Below are 18,933 nucleotides of genomic sequence, written 5' to 3'. Positions count from 1 at the left end.
GAGGAACTTATCACAGAGAACCTAGCTAGTGGTTCTTAAATTTCAGTGTGTATTAACGGGGAGCCTGTTAGAGATATATTTTCTGGGCCCCCATCACTGAGATTTGGATTCAGCAAATGAAGTATGACTCACAAGCCTGCACTTTTAACAAGAGCTCTGGTCCATCTGGATAGGGGATCCAAAACCATACTTCCAGAAGAGTGGGTGAGGCAAATCTTCCTATACCAGTTTGTCTTTAGGTGTGTCAATTGTACACACGTGAAATCGTGACTGGAGGCCGGGCTTGGTGGCTCACGCCTGTAATCCCAGCACTTTGGGAGGCCGAGGCGGGCGGATCACGACGTCAGGAGATCGAGACCACGGTGAAACCCCGTCTCCACTAAAAATACAAAAAAAAAAAAAAAAAAAATTAGCCAGGTGTGATGGCGGGCGCTACTCGGGAGGCTGAGGCAGGAGAATGGCATGAACCCGGGAGGCGGAGCTTGCAGTGAGCCGAGATCGCACCACTGCACTCCAGCCTGGGCGACAGAGCCAGACTCTGTCTCAAAAAAAAAAAAAAAAAAAAAAAAAAAAAATCGTGACTGGAATTGTTTTGAGACGGGTCTCGCCCCGTCTCCCAGGCTGGAGTGCAGTGCTGCCATCACGGCTCACTACAGCTTCCACCTCCCGGGCTTAAGTGATCCTCCCACCTCAGCCTCCTAAGTAGCTGGGACTACAGGTGTGTCACCACGCCTGGCTAATTTTTAAATTTTTTGTAGAGTCGAGGTCTCCCTATGTTGTCCAGGCTTTTTTTATTTTTTATGATTGTTACTTTAAGGATCAGTCTGAAATTCCCTTTAGTCACACTTACACGCTTGAACTCATTTCTGGCACTAGTTATGGGCCTGTCCTGGGCAGTTCAAGTCCGGGACACATTATTAGGGAAATAACTGTCAGAGCAAAGAACAAAACCCTGTAAGAAAAAACTACGAGGCGACGGGTAATACAGAGGTCCTGGGCACTCTCGGAGACTGGCGGAGAAACCCGACACACACCTCCCATGTCTGCACTGTATTCCTCGAGAGCCTGACATACAGGTATTCAGTGAGCACTGGTTAAAAGAATAACAAACGCATTGACACAAAAATTTTAACAGCTTCCCAAGGATTTTCTCTCAATCGCTTGTTAAGCTCAGGTCCTCGTCTGATAAACATGACGCTACATTTTTCCCCCTAATGTTATTTTGAAGTTTCGACGTAGATTAAATATGGCGACTGAAAACAAAGCAAGAGACAAAGTGCTTGCGCATCCCATGACCTCCCCACCGGCAAGAAAAAGGAGAAAGGCGTGAGCTAGCAGCGTTGTTTGGCGCAGAGAGAGAAATACCAGGAACTCAGTACAGGCCGGAAGTCGGGGTACGGGGCCGCGCCAGCTTCAGGCGTCACTTCCCACGCGACTTCCTGTGGGAAACATGGCGGCATTGAGCGGAGTCCGCTGGCTGACCCGAGTGAGGCCCCGGGACATGTCGGGCAGGGGCGGGCGAAGGAGCGGAGAGTTTGTCCTAGGGTTTCCTAAACAGGGCAAAGTCAACTGTAGTCTTCGGGGTCTGGATGTCTCAAATCTGACCTTACAGGCTTGTGTGTCCCTGTTGCAGGCGCTGGTCTCCGCCGGGAACCCTGGGGCATGGAGAGGTCTGAGTACCTCGGCCGCGGCGCACGCTGCATCGCGGAGCCAGGTATGCACGAATCTGGCTGGGGTCTCTCTTACGACCCTGTCCCTTCCTCGCTGCTCCCTCCCCTGGCTTTTCCCCACGCCTCCCGGATCTCCCTACTTCCCTACTCCCAGGATCCGTGCTCCCGCCCCAGCTCTATCTTTACTTCTCCCCTCTTCCCCCAATTCAGGCCGAGGACGTGAGGGTGGAGGGCTCCTTTCCCGTGACCATGCTTCCGGGAGACGGTGTGGGGCCTGAGCTGATGCACGCCGTCAAGGAGGTGTTCAAGGTGAGTGGCCTCGGGGATCAGACAGTAGAGGACAGTAGTGTGTTGGAAAGTACTTGTCCTTGACTGTGATGTTTTGGGAACCTGTCTCTGAAGGCTGCAGCTGTCCCAGTGGAGTTCCAGGAGCACCACCTGAGTGAGGTGCAGAATATGGCATCTGAGGAGAAGCTGGAGCAGGTGCTGAGTTCCATGAAGGAGAACAAAGTGGCCATCATTGGTATGTGTGCCCTCTTGCCACTTGTCCATGTGCCATTTAAAATCAAATGACCAAATGTTTATTAAGCCCTTCTCCCCACATGGTATGCAATTATATTAACTCCAGGGCAACCACCATTGGTATTTGGACATTTGTTCCTTCCCATTGGGAGCCCAGGAGTTGAGAGATCATGTCAGCTGCCTATGCAGAAAAGTTCCAGGGGTTCTGAGTCTGTCCTGAGGCTACATCAACTGTCATCAAATCTTATTCATTGCATTTCTGGAATACCACTTTTAGCTGCGCCTTTTCTTTTTTTTTTTTTCCCCTCCCTTCCTCTTTGTTTCATCTCGCTCTGTCGCCCAGGCTGGAGTGCAGTGGCACGATCTCGGCTCACTGCAACCTCCCCATCCCTGGTTCAAGCAATTCTCCTGCCTCAGCCTCCTGAATAGCTGGGACTACAGGTGTGCACCACCACACCCAGCTAATTTTTGTGTTTGTTTTGTTTTAAGACAGAGTCTCGCTCTGTCGCCCAGGCTGGAGTGCAATGTTGCCGTCTCAGCTCACTGCAACCTCTGCCTCCCGGGTTCAAGTGATTCTCCTGCCTCAGCCTCCTGAGTAGCTGGCTGGTATTACAGGAGCGTGCCACCATGCCTGGCTAATTTTTGTATTTTTAGTAGAGATGGGGTTTCACCATGTTGGTCAGGCTGGTCTCGAACTCCTGACCTTGTGATCTGCCTGTCTTGGCCTCCCACAGTGCTGGGATTACAAGTGTGAGCCACCATGCCCAGGCTAATTTTTGTATTTTTAGTAGAGAGAGGGTTTTACCATGTTGGCCAGGCTGGTCTCGAACTCTTGACCTCAAGTGATCCACCCACCTCTGCATCCCAAAGTGCTGCGATTATAGGTGTGAGCCACCGTGCCTAGCTGCCCCTTTTCTTTTGTCTTCCGTGCTTTAATCTCCTCATTTGATTTTTTTGGCTTCTAGTTCTGCCCCTATAGTTCATCTTCCATATCTCTTCTTGGAAAGAACAGCCTGATTTTCCAGGCCCAGCCTTACCATAGGAAAGTCAGTACTTTATAAGTTGGCCCTTAATTTTCTGCCTTGGTTCCACAACTCTTGTTCTGTGCTTCAATCACACTAGATTGTGTGTTAGATTCCAAATATGTACTACCTGACTTACATTGTTCCCTCCACCCAGAATGTTCTTTCTTTGATGCTACCTGTTAGAGTCCTTCTCACTCATTCACTGTATTAGTTTCCCATAGCTGCCATAACACACTACCATGAACCTGGTGGCTTATCATTAACAGAAATGTATTCTCTCACAGTGCTGGAGGCCATCAGTCTGAAATTAAGGTGTTGGCAGGGCCCTGCTCCCTCTGAAGGTTTAGGGGAGAAACCTTTCTTGCCTCTTCTGGTGGCTCTTGCTGTTTTTTGACTTGTAGATGCATCACTCCAATATCTGTCTGTGGTTTTCTTCCCTCTCTGTCTCGGTATCATTTTTCTCCTTAAATATTTAGCCCTGGATGGGACGATTTTTTCTCAAGATCCTTAACTTAATTACATCTGCAAAGCCTCTTTTCCCAAATAAGGTCACATATATAGGTTCTGGGGCTCAAGGCATGGCTGAAGTGCCAACTCTTCTTTTTTATTTATTTATTTATTTTTATTTTTATTTTTATTTTTTTTATTGATCATTCTTGGGTGTTTCTCGCAGAGGGGGATTTGGCAGGGTCATAGGACAATAGTGGAGGGAAGGTCAGCAGATAAACAAGTGAACAAAGGTCTTTGGTTTTCCTAGGCAGAGGACCCTGCGGCCTTCCGCAGTGTTTGTGTCCCTGGGTATTTGAGATTAGGGAGTGGTGATGATTCTTAACGAGCATGCTGCCTTCAAGCATCTGTTTAACAAAGCACATCTTGCACCGCCCTTAATCCATTTAACCCTGAGTGGACACAGCACATGTTTCAGAGAGCACAGCGTTGGGGGTAAGGTCACCGATCAACAGGATCCCAAGGCAGAAGAATTTTTCTTAGTACAGAACAAAATGAAAAGTCTCCCATGTCTACTTCTTTCTACACAGACACGGCAACCATCCGATTTCTCAATCTTTTCCCCACCTTTCCGCCCTTTCTATTCCACAAAACCGCCATTGTCATCCCGGTCCGTTCTCAATGAGCTGTTGGGTACACCTCCCAGACGGGGTGGTGGCCGGGCAGAGGGGCTCCTCACTTCCCAGTAGGGGCGGCCGGGCAGAGGCGCCCCTCACCTCCCGGACGGGGCGGCTGAGTGCCAGCTCTTCTGTACTATATCCTGATATTACTGGAGAGGATTTCCTCTTTGTGTTGCTATGCAAGTTTCCCATGGTATTTATCATGTCTTTCATATTTTCTGTCTTTCCCAGTGTACCGTTTGCTTCTCAAGGGCAGGAGTTGTATGGTTTTAGTTGTTATCCTTATTGCCTGACATATAATTGATATTCATCAGTAGGTGTTGGGTTAAAAAATGTCAAATAAGGAGAAGGCACAGAAACATCTAAAAAGATCACAGATCTGCTAGCATTGTTTTTCAACTTGTTGTTAAACCCAGGCTCTTTTTTGATAAATAGAAAAAATCTGTTCTCCATTTTGAAGTTTCAACATAAATTAAATATGTTGACTAAAAATAAAGCATTAAGGCCGGGGCGGGTGGATCACTTTAGGTCAGGAGTTTGAGACCAGCCTGGCCAACATGGTGAGACCCCACCTCTACTAAAAATACAAAAAATTAGCCAGGTGTGGTGGCACATGCCTGTAATCCCAGCTACTGGGGAGGCTGAGGCAGGAGAATTGCTTGAACCTGGGAGGCAGAGGTTGCAGTGAGCCCAGATCGTGCCACTGCACTCCAGCCTGGGCGACAGAATGAGACCCTGTGTCTCTCTCTCACACAGACACACACACACACAAAATGCAATAGATGAAATGTTTCTGGCTTTAACTACATTATTCTCCTTTGTCCCTTGCCCCCAGAGACAATTTAAAAGTTTACTGATTTGGGAATGGGAGATGGGAGTCTGGGTTACATTATGTTCCTAAGGGGGTTAGACACTGGTCTGAGTTCCCCTGGGCTCGGCCTGTGGCTGACACTCCTTTTCCCACTTTGTTTTCACAGGAAAGATTCATACCCCGATGGAGTATAAGGGGGAGCTAGCCTCCTATGATATGCGGCTGAGGTAGGTGGTCTGGGTGGGGTGAATGGTTGAGAGGTGCCAAGGCACCAGGAGCAGAGCTGATGGCCCTGCCCACCCTCAGGCGTAAGTTGGACTTATTTGCCAACGTAGTCCATGTGAAGTCACTTCCTGGGTATATGACTCGGCACAACAACCTAGACCTGGTGATCATTCGAGAGCAGACAGAAGGGGAGTACAGCTCTCTGGAACATGAGGTGAGGCCCCAGAAACTGGGGGAGGGCAAGGATGAAGATGGGAGAGAGGTGGAGCTCCTTGTTTCCCTTCCCAGTGTCACCTAGCTGCTGCTTTCTTCTTACCCAGAGTGCGAGGGGTGTGATTGAGTGTTTGAAGATTGTCACACGAGCCAAGTCTCAGCGGATTGCTAAGTTCGCCTTTGACTATGCCACCAAGAAGGGGCGGAGCAAGGTCACTGCTGTCCACAAGGCCAACATCATGTGAGGGGCATGGCTTTGTGTAGGATGGGTTCCTGGGAAGGTAGCCCCTGTACTTTCTTGGCTGATTCTGTCCCCTTTGGCCCATGGACAGGAAACTTGGGGATGGGTTGTTCCTGCAGTGCTGTGAGGAAGTTGCTGAACTGTACCCCAAAATCAAATTTGAGACAATGATCATAGACAACTGCTGCATGCAGGTGAGGCCTCCCCACATCTCTACTCATGGGGCGGAGGAGGAGGGTGGGGGGTGGAATTTACTTCATGCCTGCATCTCACCCTCTAGCTGGTGCAGAATCCTTACCAGTTTGATGTGCTTGTGATGCCCAATCTCTATGGGAACATTATTGACAATCTGGCTGCTGGCCTGGTTGGGGGAGCTGGTGTGGTCCCTGGTGAGAGCTATAGTGCAGAATACGCAGTCTTTGAGACGGTGAGTGAGGCTGCTTTCTCCCTCGGCCCTTCCTCTGACCTCAAGTCCGCCATTCCTCTCCCATCCCAATATCTCCACTTCCTAAGTGATCTTGGCCTGTTCTTCCCCCACGCTGCCCACCATGCCTCTTTTCAGTGACCCTGGCTTGAGCTCCCCCTCCCATAATGTCCTTTTCCAACATAAGCCTCTGCATACCCCTCCTGCCTCCTCCCAGTGTCTAGCCTGCCCCTCTCTCCACAGGGTGCCCGGCACCCATTTGCCCAGGCAGTGGGCAGGAATATAGCCAATCCCACGGCCATGCTGCTGTCGGCTTCCAACATGCTGCGGCATCTTAAGTAGGTCATGGGAGGCTGTGGGCAGAGGTTGGGTGTCGTGAGGAGGAGCAGGTGGGGAAATTAGCGGGAGGTGTCTTGGGGGAGTCACAGTTTCTTCCTGTCCATATCCACAGTCTTGAGTATCACTCCAGCATGATTGCAGATGCAGTGAAGAAGGTGATCAAAGTTGGCAAGGTGAGTTGAGAAGAGTAGTGCTGCCTTCAGGATTTAGAGTAGTTCTGGTGTCAGCACCTCGGCACTACTCTCTGGGGAACCTGAATGGGGGTCTCCTTTCCCCCCAGGTCCCCAGAACATCTGCTCCCTGACATCCCTGCATCCCTCTCAGGGCTGTTCTTCATCTCCCTTCTCTTGGCTGTTTCATCCTCTTGATCTCTTTTGCCTCTTAGATCCCATCTGCTGTTCCCTCTTTCCTACTCCATCCACTGCCCTTTTCATGGGCCATCTGAATGCAGAACTTGCAGCTCTCCTTGGGGGTGGAACAGCAAGGGATACAGGCAGGCTGAAGCATCAGCTTCACCTTCACGCCCCATCTCCTTTTCGCTGTTGTTTCTTTCCTTCCACCTGGTCTTGTCTCTATTTCTTCCAAGGAAGGTAGCCACATCCTGCCTCTGATCTGCATTTCCCATCATCTTTGCCTGCTTGGTAGCCACATCCTGCCTCTGATCTGCGTTTCCCATCATCTTTGCCTGCTCAGCCTCCTGTCCTGCCCTGGCTGCAGCACAGCTAATAGTGGCTTAAGAGGAGTGGCAGGTCCATGTGCTTCCCATCCTGGCTCCTCCTTCCATTCCTGTGCATTGCCTCTTTTTTCTGGCTGTCACGCATTCTTGGATTCTATTTCCTCCATCACATTGCCCTACCTCCCTTCATGGGCTCTCTTTTCTCCCTCCCCACGGCTGTTGCCGGTGGTGGCTGTAGGTGCGGACTCGAGACATGGGCGGCTACAGCACCACAACCGACTTCATCAAGTCTGTCATCGGTCACCTGCACCCCCATGGGAGCTAGAGCCCTTTATTTCTTCCAACCTTGCAAGGACCACACTCCCCATACCCTTCAGTGCAGTGTACCAGGGAAGAGACCTTGTGCCTCTAAGCAGTGGACCATGGTCACCTTGCTGGGTAGAGCCTAGGTTGTCCTTGGGCCGGCTTCCTTAGGGGACAGACTGTTGGGTGGTGATGGGGATTGTTAGGATGGAGCCCAGGCCACATGGATGATGATGATTCTCCCCCACAGGTTCGAACCTCTGACATGGGTGGCTATGCTACTTGCCATGACTTCACTGAGGCTGTCATTGCTGCCTTGCCCCACCCATAGGCCCTGTCCATACCCATGTAAGGTGTTCAATAAAGAACATGAACCAACTCTTGTGAATTTGTTTTTATTGGGGAACACGGCACAGGGTGGGAAATGTCACCTTGGGCTATGGTATGCCCCACCTCCCAGAGAATGTCCATTTGCATTCTAATCTTCCTGGGATGCTTTATGGAACTTTTTCTTCTTCTTGGAGCTGCTCTTGCCAGCCGCCTCTTCAGGCCCACTGCTGACTGGCTCCTCGTTGGAGAATTTCCTCTTTTTCTTGGAGCCACTTCTGTGGCCTGCCTCTTCAGGGTCATTGACTGTTTCTTCCTTGGGTGTAGACTTCTTCCTCTTGGGAATACTGGTGCTGCCAGCGGTCTCTTCAAGATCGCTACTCATCAACTCCTCCTTGGAAAAAGATTTCTTTTTCTTGGGTTTGGAGAAAGAGATAGATGGGTCTTCCATTCCATTCTCCTGAGGAACCTCCTGGGGCTTTTGCTTTTTCTTCTTTTTGGGTTTTTCACTCGTCTCCTAAAGGGAAGGACAGGGGAACAGGCTGTGAGAACAGTGCTCATTACATCTTCAGCAATTAAGTAGCCAAGGCAGGGGAACGTGTGTAGTTAACATTGCCCAGTGTTTCTGGGATAGTTTAATTGTGTGGGTATAACTTTAGAAATCCACCCCAAAGGCTGTCCCAAATTAGAAGGAAAACACGTAATGAGAAATTACCTCAGCCCATTAAAAAAAAAACCTAAAGAAACACCCACCATGCTGGTTGCAACAGAACCATCATGCCAAGTTCCAGACAGGGCCCTGAAACACTGTTTAAGAAACTGGGTGCTAAATGAAAATCTCAGGGAGAATGATTGTAGCTTAGCACATTGGGGACCTCCCTGCCCCCATCCCCGCTGTGAAACACTACCACCTCCGGACACACGTCTGATAATAAGCAGAGCAGGAATTTACACTACCCCAGGTTGAGGACTCCTGGGAGGCAGCCGAGGACAGAACACACATGCCCAGGGAATGGGTGTGAGCTACAACCAGCTCTCTGGGCTCTTGAGCAAGTTCAGCACCTATCTCCTTCCTATAGAATCAAGAGGTAGTTTTAGATGTTTCAGGTCCTTGTTTCAGTCCAAAAGCCTGGACTCAAGACCACAGCTTGATGCAGCACATCCTTTGTTCTGCTGTTGAAAATCCTACAACCTAGGATCTCTGCCAGGGCCGTGCTGCCTACTGACCTCACACTCCTCTGGAGTACTACTGCTGTTTTCTGAAGATGCGAGGGCAAGTGCAGCCAGCCGTTTCTTTTCCTTCTTTAAGCGTTTCTTCTCCTGCTTCTCCAGCTTCCTAGTAATCTCAGCAGCCGCTTCCTCTGCCTGGTCAAAGAAAAGTGCTAAAAGGGCCTGAAGACTTCTGGTGCTCTGAGGACTCCTTTCTGGCTTTATTGGATCAGGCTCATTAAATCAGTTTTTTTGCCTCCATTCTACAAGGTCAGGCTCAGACAGTTCATCACCTCCAACAGCTAGCTATGCCACTCCACACCCAGCAAAGCCCAACTGACCTGAACCATTGCTTCCTTCATGACATCCAGATTCTTTCGTGGTATCTCTCCAGTCTCATAGAAGGACAGTCGCTCTTCAACTTGTTCTCGAAGCTTCTCCCCGAATACACTCGTGGGCACCTCTGGATGTGTGTGGGTGACAAAGCCTGTCAGCCCAAAGAGAGAAACTACCCCAACCCTGTGTTCCCTCTACCCTCAGCTTCACTCAGACCCAGAGTCTCAACACTCACTAGGTGAACTGCTGTTGACGAAAAATATTGCCATCATTGTGGAAGCTATGGTTGCAAGCCTCCCCACCCATCCACCCAGCCCCTTCTCACACCTGCCAACGCCCCCCCACCCATACCAGAGAAGCAATCAATTCGTGAGGCAATACTGCATTTGTTTGCCAGGTATCGGGAGATGCGGCCTTTGTTCTTGGCGGCTGCTCGGCCAATGAAGGTGGAGTGGAAAATGAGTCCATATTTTGGAGTGTTACCCCTTGTCTTCAGGGCTCTGAGAGAATATTCAGTGGAGAGTTTAAGATCAGAAATTTCAACCCCATTAGCCAAGGCAGCTCAGCTCCTCCCCTCCTCTCACCCCGAAATCCTGAGTGAGCCTCAGGCCAGACTGGATCTCTACCCCAATACATGCCAACCCATAGCTCCCAGAGGCAGAGGGAAGGCATCCAACGTCGCTGACCTGGAGACTTGGTCCCTTTGCTGGGCCCTGGGAATCACTCAGACACCAGGACTGGCCATCACCCCCATAGCAGAGGCCTGTATAGGTCAGGGAGCCCTGGTCAGCCATCACCGTGATCCCCCAACAAGCAGTGGGCACCAGAAGTGGCACCTGATTGTGGGCAGGTGCCCTCACTGGTACCTGAACAGGGCCTTTTCAGCCCCAAGGATCTGCACTGTGGATGCTGGATACTTGGCCAGGTTGGTGAGGCTGCCAGCATGTGCGATGAGACGTGCACCTACCTGGAGAGAGAGTCAAGGAAGCAGTCAGAGAAATGAACTGCTGACCTGCCAGTTGCACGACAGCCCTGCTCCCCACCTCCCCGCATCAAGCACAACTAGGGAAGACATGGTGGGTCACGAAATACAGCAGTGCAGGTGCACATGGCAACAGTCCCTATTCTCCCATTTTTGAGTCCCCTGTGACGCACCGCTTCCCCAATTAGGGCTGACAGGCTGGGGGCTACTTGGCTCATCTTGGAGCGCAGGTAAGTGTGTAGGCTCTGGCGGTATTCAGATAAAGACACCACACGACTGGAGAAGCTCTCGATGTTTATCAAGTCAATGGCAGATATGTCCATGCCTAGGAAAAACCAAGTGTGAATGCAAGAGGCCAGATAGTTAGAGCCCCATACCTTATGCAGGTTGCCAGGCTCTGCACTGACCCATGGAGGACCGTGAGGCATCCAGAATAGCCTTAGCCTTGGCCCCATCCATTGTCAGCTCCTCCAGCTTCTCCAGCTTGTCCTCATTCAGTTCCCTTCGGTTTCCAATAAACTGGGCAAGACGGCAGTATGTGGCATTGTCGTTGATGATCTTCACCAGCTCCGGAAAGTGATACCCGTACCACTCCCTGCAAAGAGCCACAGTCACTCCCTGGCCCAGCTGCTTCATCAGAAACCATAGAGCTACAGCCTTGCCTTCTCCACACCTACTCTGCCTGGAGGAAATGGGACAAAGATCCAAATCTTCCTCAATTCTATGTTCCCCCATTCACAATACAGACCAGGCACAGGGCCTGAGCTGAGGTGTATATGGGGTAGGTTTACTCTACCTCCTCTTTCTATACAGTCAGTGTAGGAACACAGCCTGTGGTAAGCACCAGGAGGCCTACACCCAGCCCCAGCCCACATGGTTCTACCCACAGGATGCTCAGTCCTCATCAAGACTCAAGATTAACTGAACTACAGACCAAAGGCTCCAGTATTATGGGTGGCCCCTGCACTTTACCTGACACGCATAGAGAAGGTATTGATGTCCTTATCCAGCTGGTCCAGGAGGCTAATGGACTGGATGATCATATTGTCCACCCGGTTCACATTAAACTTAACTTTGGCACGGGAATAGCTGTGTCCCAGCCCCAGCTGTGCTTTACAAGCTGACAGATCGGTCAGACCCTTCACCAGATTGTGGAAGTGCAGACGAACTCCTAAGAAGAGGGCAAGACGGTGAGCAACAAGGGGCTCTGAGCTAGCTCCCGCACCCACGGGCACCAGCCAAGCCCGAAGGCCTTCCCAGAAATCACGACAAGCAACCAAGTTTCCAGAACCTCCTCCCCCAAAATGTCCAGGATAACAGGAATATAACAGATGATGGTCTCACCTCGCAGGATCTCAGCTATGACTCCTCCAGTCTGGCAGTTGTACCCTAACTCCTCCTGTATTGCAGCACCAATCTTGGGATCCCCAACTCCCAAGAGTACTTTCTTCTTTTTGGACGGCAGGTGGGTCTCCAAGAGCAGGCGGAGGTCCTCATGAACAACCCCTCAGGGGAAAGAACACAGTTCCCACTAACAGGCTGAAGGACGATCAACTCTAACATACCTCAGCTGACTACCCTGGTCCCACCGAGCACGCTGGGATGGCATGCCTAGATCCCTCCCCATCAGGCATTGCTCAGAGACATGGAGACATCAGTGATTGCACTCAGGGGATTGACAGATTTGATTCGCAAGTCATCACTGCAAAGCCTGGCCCAGCCACGGGAACAACTGCATTCAGGTCTGATAGCACAAGTGGGCAATAAATAATAGCTTGTAACACACCCTCGAGTATTTAGTAGAATTTGCCTTCTGGAACCAAACCTTTTTTTCTCAGCCTGTGTTTATCCAACTGCCCTTTCCAATCGAACAGAAAGCAGAGAACCAGACACTTGATTGTGTTTAGGCAAAAACTCGGGCACAAGCAGGTGTTAAGCCGACCCCCTTTAAGAAACCTCCCTTTGTCGAGCCGGGCACCGTCGCTCGCGCCTGTAATCTCAGCACCTTGGGAGGCCGAGGTGGGCGGATCACAAGGTCAGGAGATGGAGACTAGTCTGGCCAACATGGTGAAACCCTGTCTCTACCAAAAATACAAAATTAGCCGGGTGTGGTGGCTGGCACAGGCCTGTAATCCCAGTTACTCGGGAGGCTGAGGCAGGAGAATCGCCTGAACCAGGGAGGCAGGTTGCAGTGAGCCCAGATCTTGCAACTGCACTCCAGCCTAGGGGACAGACTCCATCTCAAAAAAAATAAAAATAAAAAATAGTTTGTCACTACAGTGCCCACAGGGAAACGTTAACACACATTCCACATCGTCTGCTTCAACAGTTTGGTCTAGCACAGTTCCCAGACCTTGAGCTCTGTGAAGACAATTATTTCAAATTACACACTGTATGTCACAAATACTGCCTCACGCCTATCAGACTCAGAGCCAGCCAAGGACGGCAAATACGATCACAAGCTGCCCGAGAGGATTCCGAAAGGAACCACATCTCTCTGTGATTCTTGGCGGTGGCCGACTTACCTTCAGACACGGCGTTGGCATTTTCCAAGGCAACCTGGGATGAGGCAAAGGGACAAAAGGCCACCAGACGAACGATGTTGTGGAATTTGCCCAGGTTGAGCACGGACTCCTCCACCTGGGGGGAGAAAGAGGCTAAGTGGTTTCCTTCCCTCCCTCCTGCCTCTGCGGCGCAGTAAAGCAGCCGTTCTCAGCCTTGGGAGCTCTTAAAATATGCTGATACCTGGGCCCCACATCCCAGCTTCTGCTTTAATCGTTCGGGGGCGGCGTCCGGGAGGCTTATTTCTAATTGCTAGAGCGATCCTACCCATGGGTCAAGGTAAAGACCCCCGGATCTAGAGCTTTCCAGGCCCGCCCCCCCGCCCCGAACCGCTCGGCCGGCCACGTGGGAGCGCGCTGTGCATGCTGGGACCCGCGCGACGAGGGTCTGCGGGGCCGCCAAAGGAGCCCACGGATCTCACCCACCTGCGGCTGCAGCAGACTGATCTCCTCCACTTCCTTCAGCGCCAGCAGCGCGTAGCCGACCGCGTGCTCAAACAGCACGTGCAACAGCACCTGGAACGGGAGCCGGGGCGCGAGCGTCAACGCAACCTCAGCGTCTGCCGGAACCCGTTCCCAGGGCAGGCGCAGGCGCAGGCCCAGGCCCAGGCCCAGGCCCTGTCTGCGGCCCGAACGCAGGCCGAAACCCCCACTGTCGCGTCGCCCGCGCCCCGCAACCACTCCTCACCATGGCGCCAGCTCCCGGGTTCGGCTCGCAATGCGGCTAGCGCGCCCCGGCGCGCGGAACCAGGCTCCAGAGGCCACGCCCCCGCCCCCCTGACCAATCGGAGGCCGGGGACGACACCATCTCCGGCCTTTGGAGGGGCCGCCCAGGGTGGTATCGCCCGGAGCGCGGGCTGGGTGGCGCCGAGCGCGGGCGAGCAGGCCTTTTCTGGCCTCTGCAGCTGCGCGGGCGGGCGTGGTTGCCGGGGACGCGCGGCCCCCGGTCGGGCATTGCAGGCGGCGAAACGACGTGGGAAGGCCCTTTCGGGGTAATAGTCCGGTTCCTTATGTTCTTGTCATATGAGTTACGGGCAGCAGAGCTGGGTGAAGTCGGGGCGGGAGGTTCGCGTGGGGCGCGGCGTCCATCCCAGACAGAGACCGCTGCCTAGCCGGCTTCCCGCTTCGTCCGTGGCCTCGGGCCCCAGACCCTGCGCCCCAGGGACCCAGGCGTTCCCGTCCCCTACTCGGGGACGAGCCTCCCCGGCGCCGGGTGGGCGGTGCATCCTTTCCTCCCACCCGTAACGGGAGCGGTGCCTGGCGCGCTCTGGCGCAGACCCTGCTGGGAACGTAGCTCGCGCAGTTTTCTTCGTACTACTAATTTCTTTCTTTTTTTTTTTGTTTTTGGTTTTTTTTTTTTAAATGACTGTAGCAGGCAGTAACGTGCGAAAGAAAGACGCTCCAGCGTCTTCCTAGGCCAGTTTCTTGTTGCTGTGCTGCACGGGACCCAGCTCCTTTTGCTGGGCCACGTGTTGCTCCTCCGCTTGAGCGGCCCTGAATTCTGGGCGCTGGTGATCGCTGAGTGAATCGCAGCTGCTTCCCTGTCCTTGAGGGCGTCTTTTGGGCACTCAGGCGACTCTTTAGAAATGAGTTTTGCTTTAATAATTAATATTAACGTTATAAATCCAAAACCTAGTTATACTTAAGTAGCGTATCCCCTGGTATCTTTTAAAGAGTCATTCGAAGGGGTTTTTTTAAAATGCTGGATAGCTATAAACTGCATTTATACATTTAATTGTTATTTTGTTAAGCGATTGAGTTACTTGACAAAATCCAAGTACATAGTTCACTCACAAATCTAATATGTCAAACCTAAAAAATATGGTTGGTAAATCTTACTCTCATAATTTCAATATGGTTTACAGATGTGGTTGAATTCTGTTACACATGTCTACTTACGAGTCAGAATCGTTATTCCATTTAATATTTTAAAATGGAATTGCCAAGTTAATCCATACATTAGCATGTTAAATTATTTTAACCGTCATGAATACATCAAAATAGACGATTCCAAAATGTAATGGAAAATACTAATACTAATACTTCAATTTACTTCATTATTTCTGCCCTTAATCCTGAATCTTCCTGGAGTTACAGGTGCTTATCCACTAAACCAGGGGTTTTCAAGCAAGGAGTCAGACTGCATTAATGGACAGCATTTAAAAAAATAGGATTGGGTGGGATATAATCCAGCACTTTAGGAGGCCGAGGCAGGCGGATCACTTAAGACCAGGAGTTCCAGACCAGCCTGGCCAACATGGTGAAACCCCGTCTCTACCAAAAGATAAAAAAATTAGCTGGACGTGGTGGAGCATGTCTGTAATCCCAGCTACTCGGGAGGCTGAGGAAGGAGAATCGCTTGAACCCTGGAGGCAGAGGCTGCAGTTAGCCGAGATCGCGCGGCTGCACTCTAGCCTGGGCAACAGAGCAAGGCTCTGTCAAAAAAAAAAAAAAGGATTAAAGCGAATAGAAATAAGAGTGTGTTGCATAGAGTAAGGTGCTGTTCATTGTAAAACTTTTGTCTCAGCTCTACATACATATATAGAAATATGTACACAAATATTTTTCATATATACATATATATGTAATTATATAAACACATTTTTGTGTGTTAAGTCAGAATATAAAAAACCTGAGGGTCAATCAATGAGCCAAAAGGTAACCAGTCGTACTCTGGAAAAATTTGGGTCCTCTGGTTACAAAGGAGCTGTCATGACGTAGTTTGCTGACTTAGATGGCTGAAGAAAAGTGCTTCTGCTGGTGAGATAACCAATGCTTGTGATCAGATATGGATGTGGGATGAACACTAAAAGGTTTCCTTCGGTTTTCTCATCTCCATCCCTTCAATAAAATATCTCACCCTGATACTTGTAATCTGACTCTAGTGGGATAACACAGGACTCCTGTTATCCTTGACACTTATCCAGTTATCCAGGGGGCATCCCTGCAACCTGTGGTGGAGTAGACCATCTTTGCCTTCCCCTTGGACTGTTTGCTGGGTGCACTGCTCCTGTCTAGGCTCAGGTCTTCACCACCAAAGCAGACTTTTTACAAAACCTTTGGTTTCCCCTTCAAGGCACTTTCTACTGCCAGAATGATCTTTCTAAGGCAGAATATCCAACCAGGTGCAATTTGTGGGTGCTTACAGGGTCATGAAATATCACCTATGGTAGTTAGTTTCCAAAAATGGCCAAGATAGACGTGTGGGTGAAGCCATCCTGTGTGTCCCAGCCCCTGTCACCATCTGAGTGCAGCCATGTAAGGCCCCAAACAAGACCAGCAGAACCACCATCTGCATCTTGTCTACCCTGATTGTGACAAATAGTACATTGCGGTTTTCAGCCACTAAATATAAGGGTGATTTGTTAAGCAGCAGTAAATTTGAATCGGTCAGCTCACCTGGGTTCAGCCCCAGCTCTGCCAGTACTTACAATGTGATCTTAATCACTGAATCTTCCTGAGCTTTCATTTCCTTTGCAGAATGAAGGTTGGGGTTTCATTCATCCCTTTAACAAACATTTATTGAATATCTCCTGTGGGCCAGGTGTGACAATGGCGTGGTACCTGGCATGTAGTGGGAGCTCAAAAAATGTTAGTGGTCTTTCATCTTGCTCTTTTGTCCTTTAATCAATAAATAGCACAACAAAATGTTTTATCACCTATTTTCAGTTGAGTCTCAGTTCTCTGCAGTTATCACCTTGCATAGAAGCTACTGAAACCTCATTTTTTTCTTTTTTTGGGACAGGGTTTCCTGTAGCCCAGGTTGGAATGCAGTGGCACAATCTTTGCTCATTGCAACCTTGATTTCCTGGGCTCAAGTGATCATCCTGCCTCAGCCTCCCAAGTAGCTGGGACTACTGGTGTACACCCCCATGCCTAATTTTTTTGTAGAGATAGGGTTTTGCCATGTTGCCCAGGCTGATCTCAAACTCCTGGGCTTGAGCTATCCTGCCCTCCTCTGCCTCCCCAAATGCTGGGATTACAGGTTTGTGCCACCACACCCAGCTAATTTTTGTATTATTGGTAGAGATGGGGTTTTACCATGTTGGCCAGGCTGGTCTCGAACTCCTGACCTCAGGTGATCCACCTGCCTCGGCCTCTCAAAGTATCGGGATTACAGGTGTGAGCCACTGTGCCTGGCCAGGATCTTATTTTTAATGGCTGAATAGTACTCCATTGTGTATACATACCACGTTTTCTTTTCTTTTTTTTTCTGAGATGGAGTCTCGCTCTGTTGCCCAGGCTGGAGTGCAGTGGCGTGATCTCGGCTCACTGCAAGCTCCGCTTCCTGGGTTCAGCCTCCCGAGTAGCTGGGATTACAGGCGTCTGGCACCACACCTGGCTAATTTTTATATTTTTATTTTATTTTATTATTATTATTATTATTATTATTATTATTATTATTATTATTATTATTTGAGACGGAGTCTCACCCTGTCGCCCAGGCTGGAGTGCAGTGGCACAATCTTGGCTCACTGCAAGCTCCGCCTCCCAGGTTCACGCCATTCTCCTGCCTCAGCCTCCCGAGTAGCTGGGACTACAGGCGCCCACCACCACATCTGGCTAATTTTTTGTATTTTTAGTAGAGATGGGGTTTCTCCGTGTTAGCCAGGATGGTCTCGATCTCCTGACCTTGTGATCCGCCCGCCTTGGCCTCCCAAAGTGTTGGGATTACAGGCGTGAGCCACCACGTCTGGCTAATTTTTGTATTTTTAGTAGAGAGAGGTTTCACCATGTTGGCCAGGCTGGTCTCAAACTCCTGACCTTGTGATCTGCCCGCCTCAGCCTCCCAAAGTGTGAGCCACCGCTCCCTGCTGATTTTTGTATTTTTAGTAGAGACGGGGTTCACCATGTTGGCCAACCTGGTCTCAAACTCCTGACCTCAGGTGATCTGCCTGCCTCGGCCTCCTAAAGTGATGGGATTACAGGCATGAGCCACCATGCCCGGCCTGTATATCTTATTTTGAGAAATGTCTATTCAGATCTTTTGCCTATTTTTAAATTGGATTATTATGTTTTTTCCTTAAAGAGTTGTTTGAGCTCCTTATATGTTCTAGATTTTGGATTTTCGAATTAGGGATGCTCAACCTGGTAAGTATTATGCAAATATTCTAAAATCTGAAAAAGAATTTGAAATCCAAAACACTTCTGGTTGCAAGCATTTTGGATAAGGGATACTCAACTTGTACTAACCTGTGACCCCTGACTTCAGAGACTTTGCAATCCTGGGAGACTGAATATAATCAGGTGCTAAGATGCAGTTGTATGCAAGCTGACAGGAAGACAATTTGGCCCAGTGTTCCTGAGGTAGACTTCATGGCAAGAAAGGATTTAGGTATTCATAGAAGAGTGTGTAGGTCATTTAGAGATGGAGGATGGAAAGAGAGTGGAAGCAAAAGCCAGAAACAAGAGAAGAACCTGCTAGAGGTGTAAAATGCAAACTGGTCAGTAGTTGGACAAAAGACTGAAGGATCTAGAATGTAAGAAACCTTGAATGAAAGTCAGGATGAGTGGTTTTGGTCTGATGAGACTCTTGCTTTTCCATTAAGCAGTGTTTGGAGATTAATTTGGAGGTGATATGGAGGACAAATTGCTTACAGGGCTCCCACTGAGCAAATGTCCTGCAGGGACAGCAGGTCTGAATGGGAGCCATGAGTTTCCCAGATGTGCTCCAGGTTCCACATTAAAGCCAGGTGGCAGGTGGGGCCTATTTCTTTTTCTCTGTCCATAAGACTGTTCACCCATTGGGAAGAACCATATACTATATCATCTGACCTTTTTCATTTAGCCCAGCCTATGGCTAACTATGTCATTTTGGTGTACATTAGCCCAAGGTTTTTACTCTGGCAACACTAATGGGGACCTATGGAAGTGGAATGTGCTATTTCAGTTTCAGTGCCAGGCCATGCACGGTGGCTCACGCCTGTAATCCCAGCACTTTG

General features: G+C 50.0%; 2 protein-coding genes and 5 non-coding genes across 11 annotated transcripts; 1 reads left to right on the top strand and 6 right to left on the bottom strand.

Annotated features, from left to right (window-relative positions):
- Window positions 1–494: 494 nt before the first annotated feature.
- Window positions 495–7,954, top strand: IDH3B (isocitrate dehydrogenase (NAD(+)) 3 non-catalytic subunit beta). 3 transcript variants are annotated; one of them, XM_019016960.4, is made up of 12 exons: window positions 495–1,486; window positions 1,634–1,714; window positions 1,881–1,979; window positions 2,073–2,193; window positions 5,322–5,382; window positions 5,462–5,594; window positions 5,701–5,834; window positions 5,926–6,028; window positions 6,115–6,261; window positions 6,502–6,596; window positions 6,710–6,770; window positions 7,512–7,954. In XM_019016960.4, exons 1-12 carry the CDS (start codon window positions 1,451–1,453, stop codon window positions 7,596–7,598), a joined length of 1,158 nt encoding a protein of 385 aa, XP_018872505.1. In that variant the 5' UTR covers window positions 495–1,450; the 3' UTR covers window positions 7,599–7,954. The 3 variants fall into 3 exon arrangements, with proteins under 3 accessions (XP_018872505.1, XP_018872506.1, XP_063558585.1); XM_019016961.3 differs by having other exon boundaries at window positions 1,234–1,486; window positions 7,827–7,954; XM_063702515.1 differs by lacking the exon at window positions 7,512–7,954 and adding an exon at window positions 6,983–7,489 and having other exon boundaries at window positions 1,234–1,486.
- A 1-nt stretch (window position 7,955) lies between these two features.
- NOP56 (NOP56 ribonucleoprotein) lies at window positions 7,956–14,187 on the bottom strand. 3 transcript variants are annotated; one of them, XR_010132374.1, is made up of 13 exons: window positions 13,680–13,810; window positions 13,418–13,507; window positions 12,956–13,070; window positions 11,775–11,936; window positions 11,403–11,601; window positions 10,838–11,025; window positions 10,604–10,755; window positions 10,315–10,415; window positions 9,800–9,948; window positions 9,454–9,575; window positions 9,131–9,268; window positions 8,861–8,976; window positions 8,200–8,420 (listed from the first exon to the last, which is right to left on the bottom strand). XR_010132374.1 is itself a non-coding variant. In XM_004061705.4 (12 exons), exons 1-12 carry the CDS (start codon window positions 13,680–13,682, stop codon window positions 8,055–8,057), a joined length of 1,785 nt encoding a protein of 594 aa, XP_004061753.1. In that variant the 5' UTR covers window positions 13,683–14,187; the 3' UTR covers window positions 7,956–8,054. The 3 variants fall into 3 exon arrangements, 2 of the variants coding, with proteins under 2 accessions (XP_004061753.1, XP_063558583.1); XM_004061705.4 differs by lacking the exon at window positions 8,861–8,976 and having other exon boundaries at window positions 7,956–8,420; window positions 13,680–14,187; XM_063702513.1 differs by having other exon boundaries at window positions 7,956–8,976.
- LOC115931770 (small nucleolar RNA SNORD57) lies at window positions 9,339–9,410 on the bottom strand. The gene has a single exon (XR_004068223.1). It is a non-coding gene; the product is annotated as a small nucleolar RNA SNORD57 (small nucleolar RNA).
- On the bottom strand, window positions 9,655–9,725 carry LOC115931771 (small nucleolar RNA SNORD56). The gene has a single exon (XR_004068224.1). It is a non-coding gene; the product is annotated as a small nucleolar RNA SNORD56 (small nucleolar RNA).
- On the bottom strand, window positions 10,167–10,252 carry LOC115931782 (small nucleolar RNA SNORD86). Its single transcript, XR_004068235.1, has one exon. It is a non-coding gene; the product is annotated as a small nucleolar RNA SNORD86 (small nucleolar RNA).
- LOC115931774 (small nucleolar RNA SNORA51) lies at window positions 11,152–11,283 on the bottom strand. The gene has a single exon (XR_004068227.1). It is a non-coding gene; the product is annotated as a small nucleolar RNA SNORA51 (small nucleolar RNA).
- LOC115931783 (small nucleolar RNA SNORD110) lies at window positions 12,064–12,138 on the bottom strand. Its single transcript, XR_004068236.1, has one exon. It is a non-coding gene; the product is annotated as a small nucleolar RNA SNORD110 (small nucleolar RNA).
- Window positions 14,188–18,933: the final 4,746 nt, after the last annotated feature.

The sequence above is a fragment of the Gorilla gorilla genome, chromosome 21, assembly GCF_029281585.2.
Source record: "Gorilla gorilla gorilla isolate KB3781 chromosome 21, NHGRI_mGorGor1-v2.1_pri, whole genome shotgun sequence".
Classification (NCBI taxonomy): Eukaryota; Metazoa; Chordata; class Mammalia; order Primates; family Hominidae; genus Gorilla; species Gorilla gorilla.
The sequence above is the reverse complement of the archived record's forward strand: the minus strand, read 5'-3'. Positions and strand labels throughout refer to the sequence as shown.

What these genes read in the sequence shown, in the direction of transcription:
- IDH3B (XM_019016960.4), top strand. Translation starts at nt 1,451, where the DNA reads ATGGCGGCATTGAGCGGAGTCCGCTGGCTGACCCGA. An exon ending in GTCCACAAGGCCAACATCAT is followed by an intron (nt 5,835 to 5,925) that starts GTGAGGGGCATG and finishes GCCCATGGACAG; the next exon opens with GAAACTTGGGGATGGGTTGT. An exon ending in AACATGCTGCGGCATCTTAA is followed by an intron (nt 6,597 to 6,709) that starts GTAGGTCATGGG and finishes CCATATCCACAG; the next exon opens with TCTTGAGTATCACTCCAGCA.
- NOP56 (XM_004061705.4), bottom strand. An exon ending in TGCCTCACGGTCCTCCATGG is followed by an intron (nt 10,756 to 10,837) that starts GTCAGTGCAGAG and finishes GGTTTTTCCTAG; the next exon opens with GCATGGACATATCTGCCATT. An exon ending in GCTGAAAAGGCCCTGTTCAG is followed by an intron (nt 9,949 to 10,314) that starts GTACCAGTGAGG and finishes ATATTCTCTCAG; the next exon opens with AGCCCTGAAGACAAGGGGTA.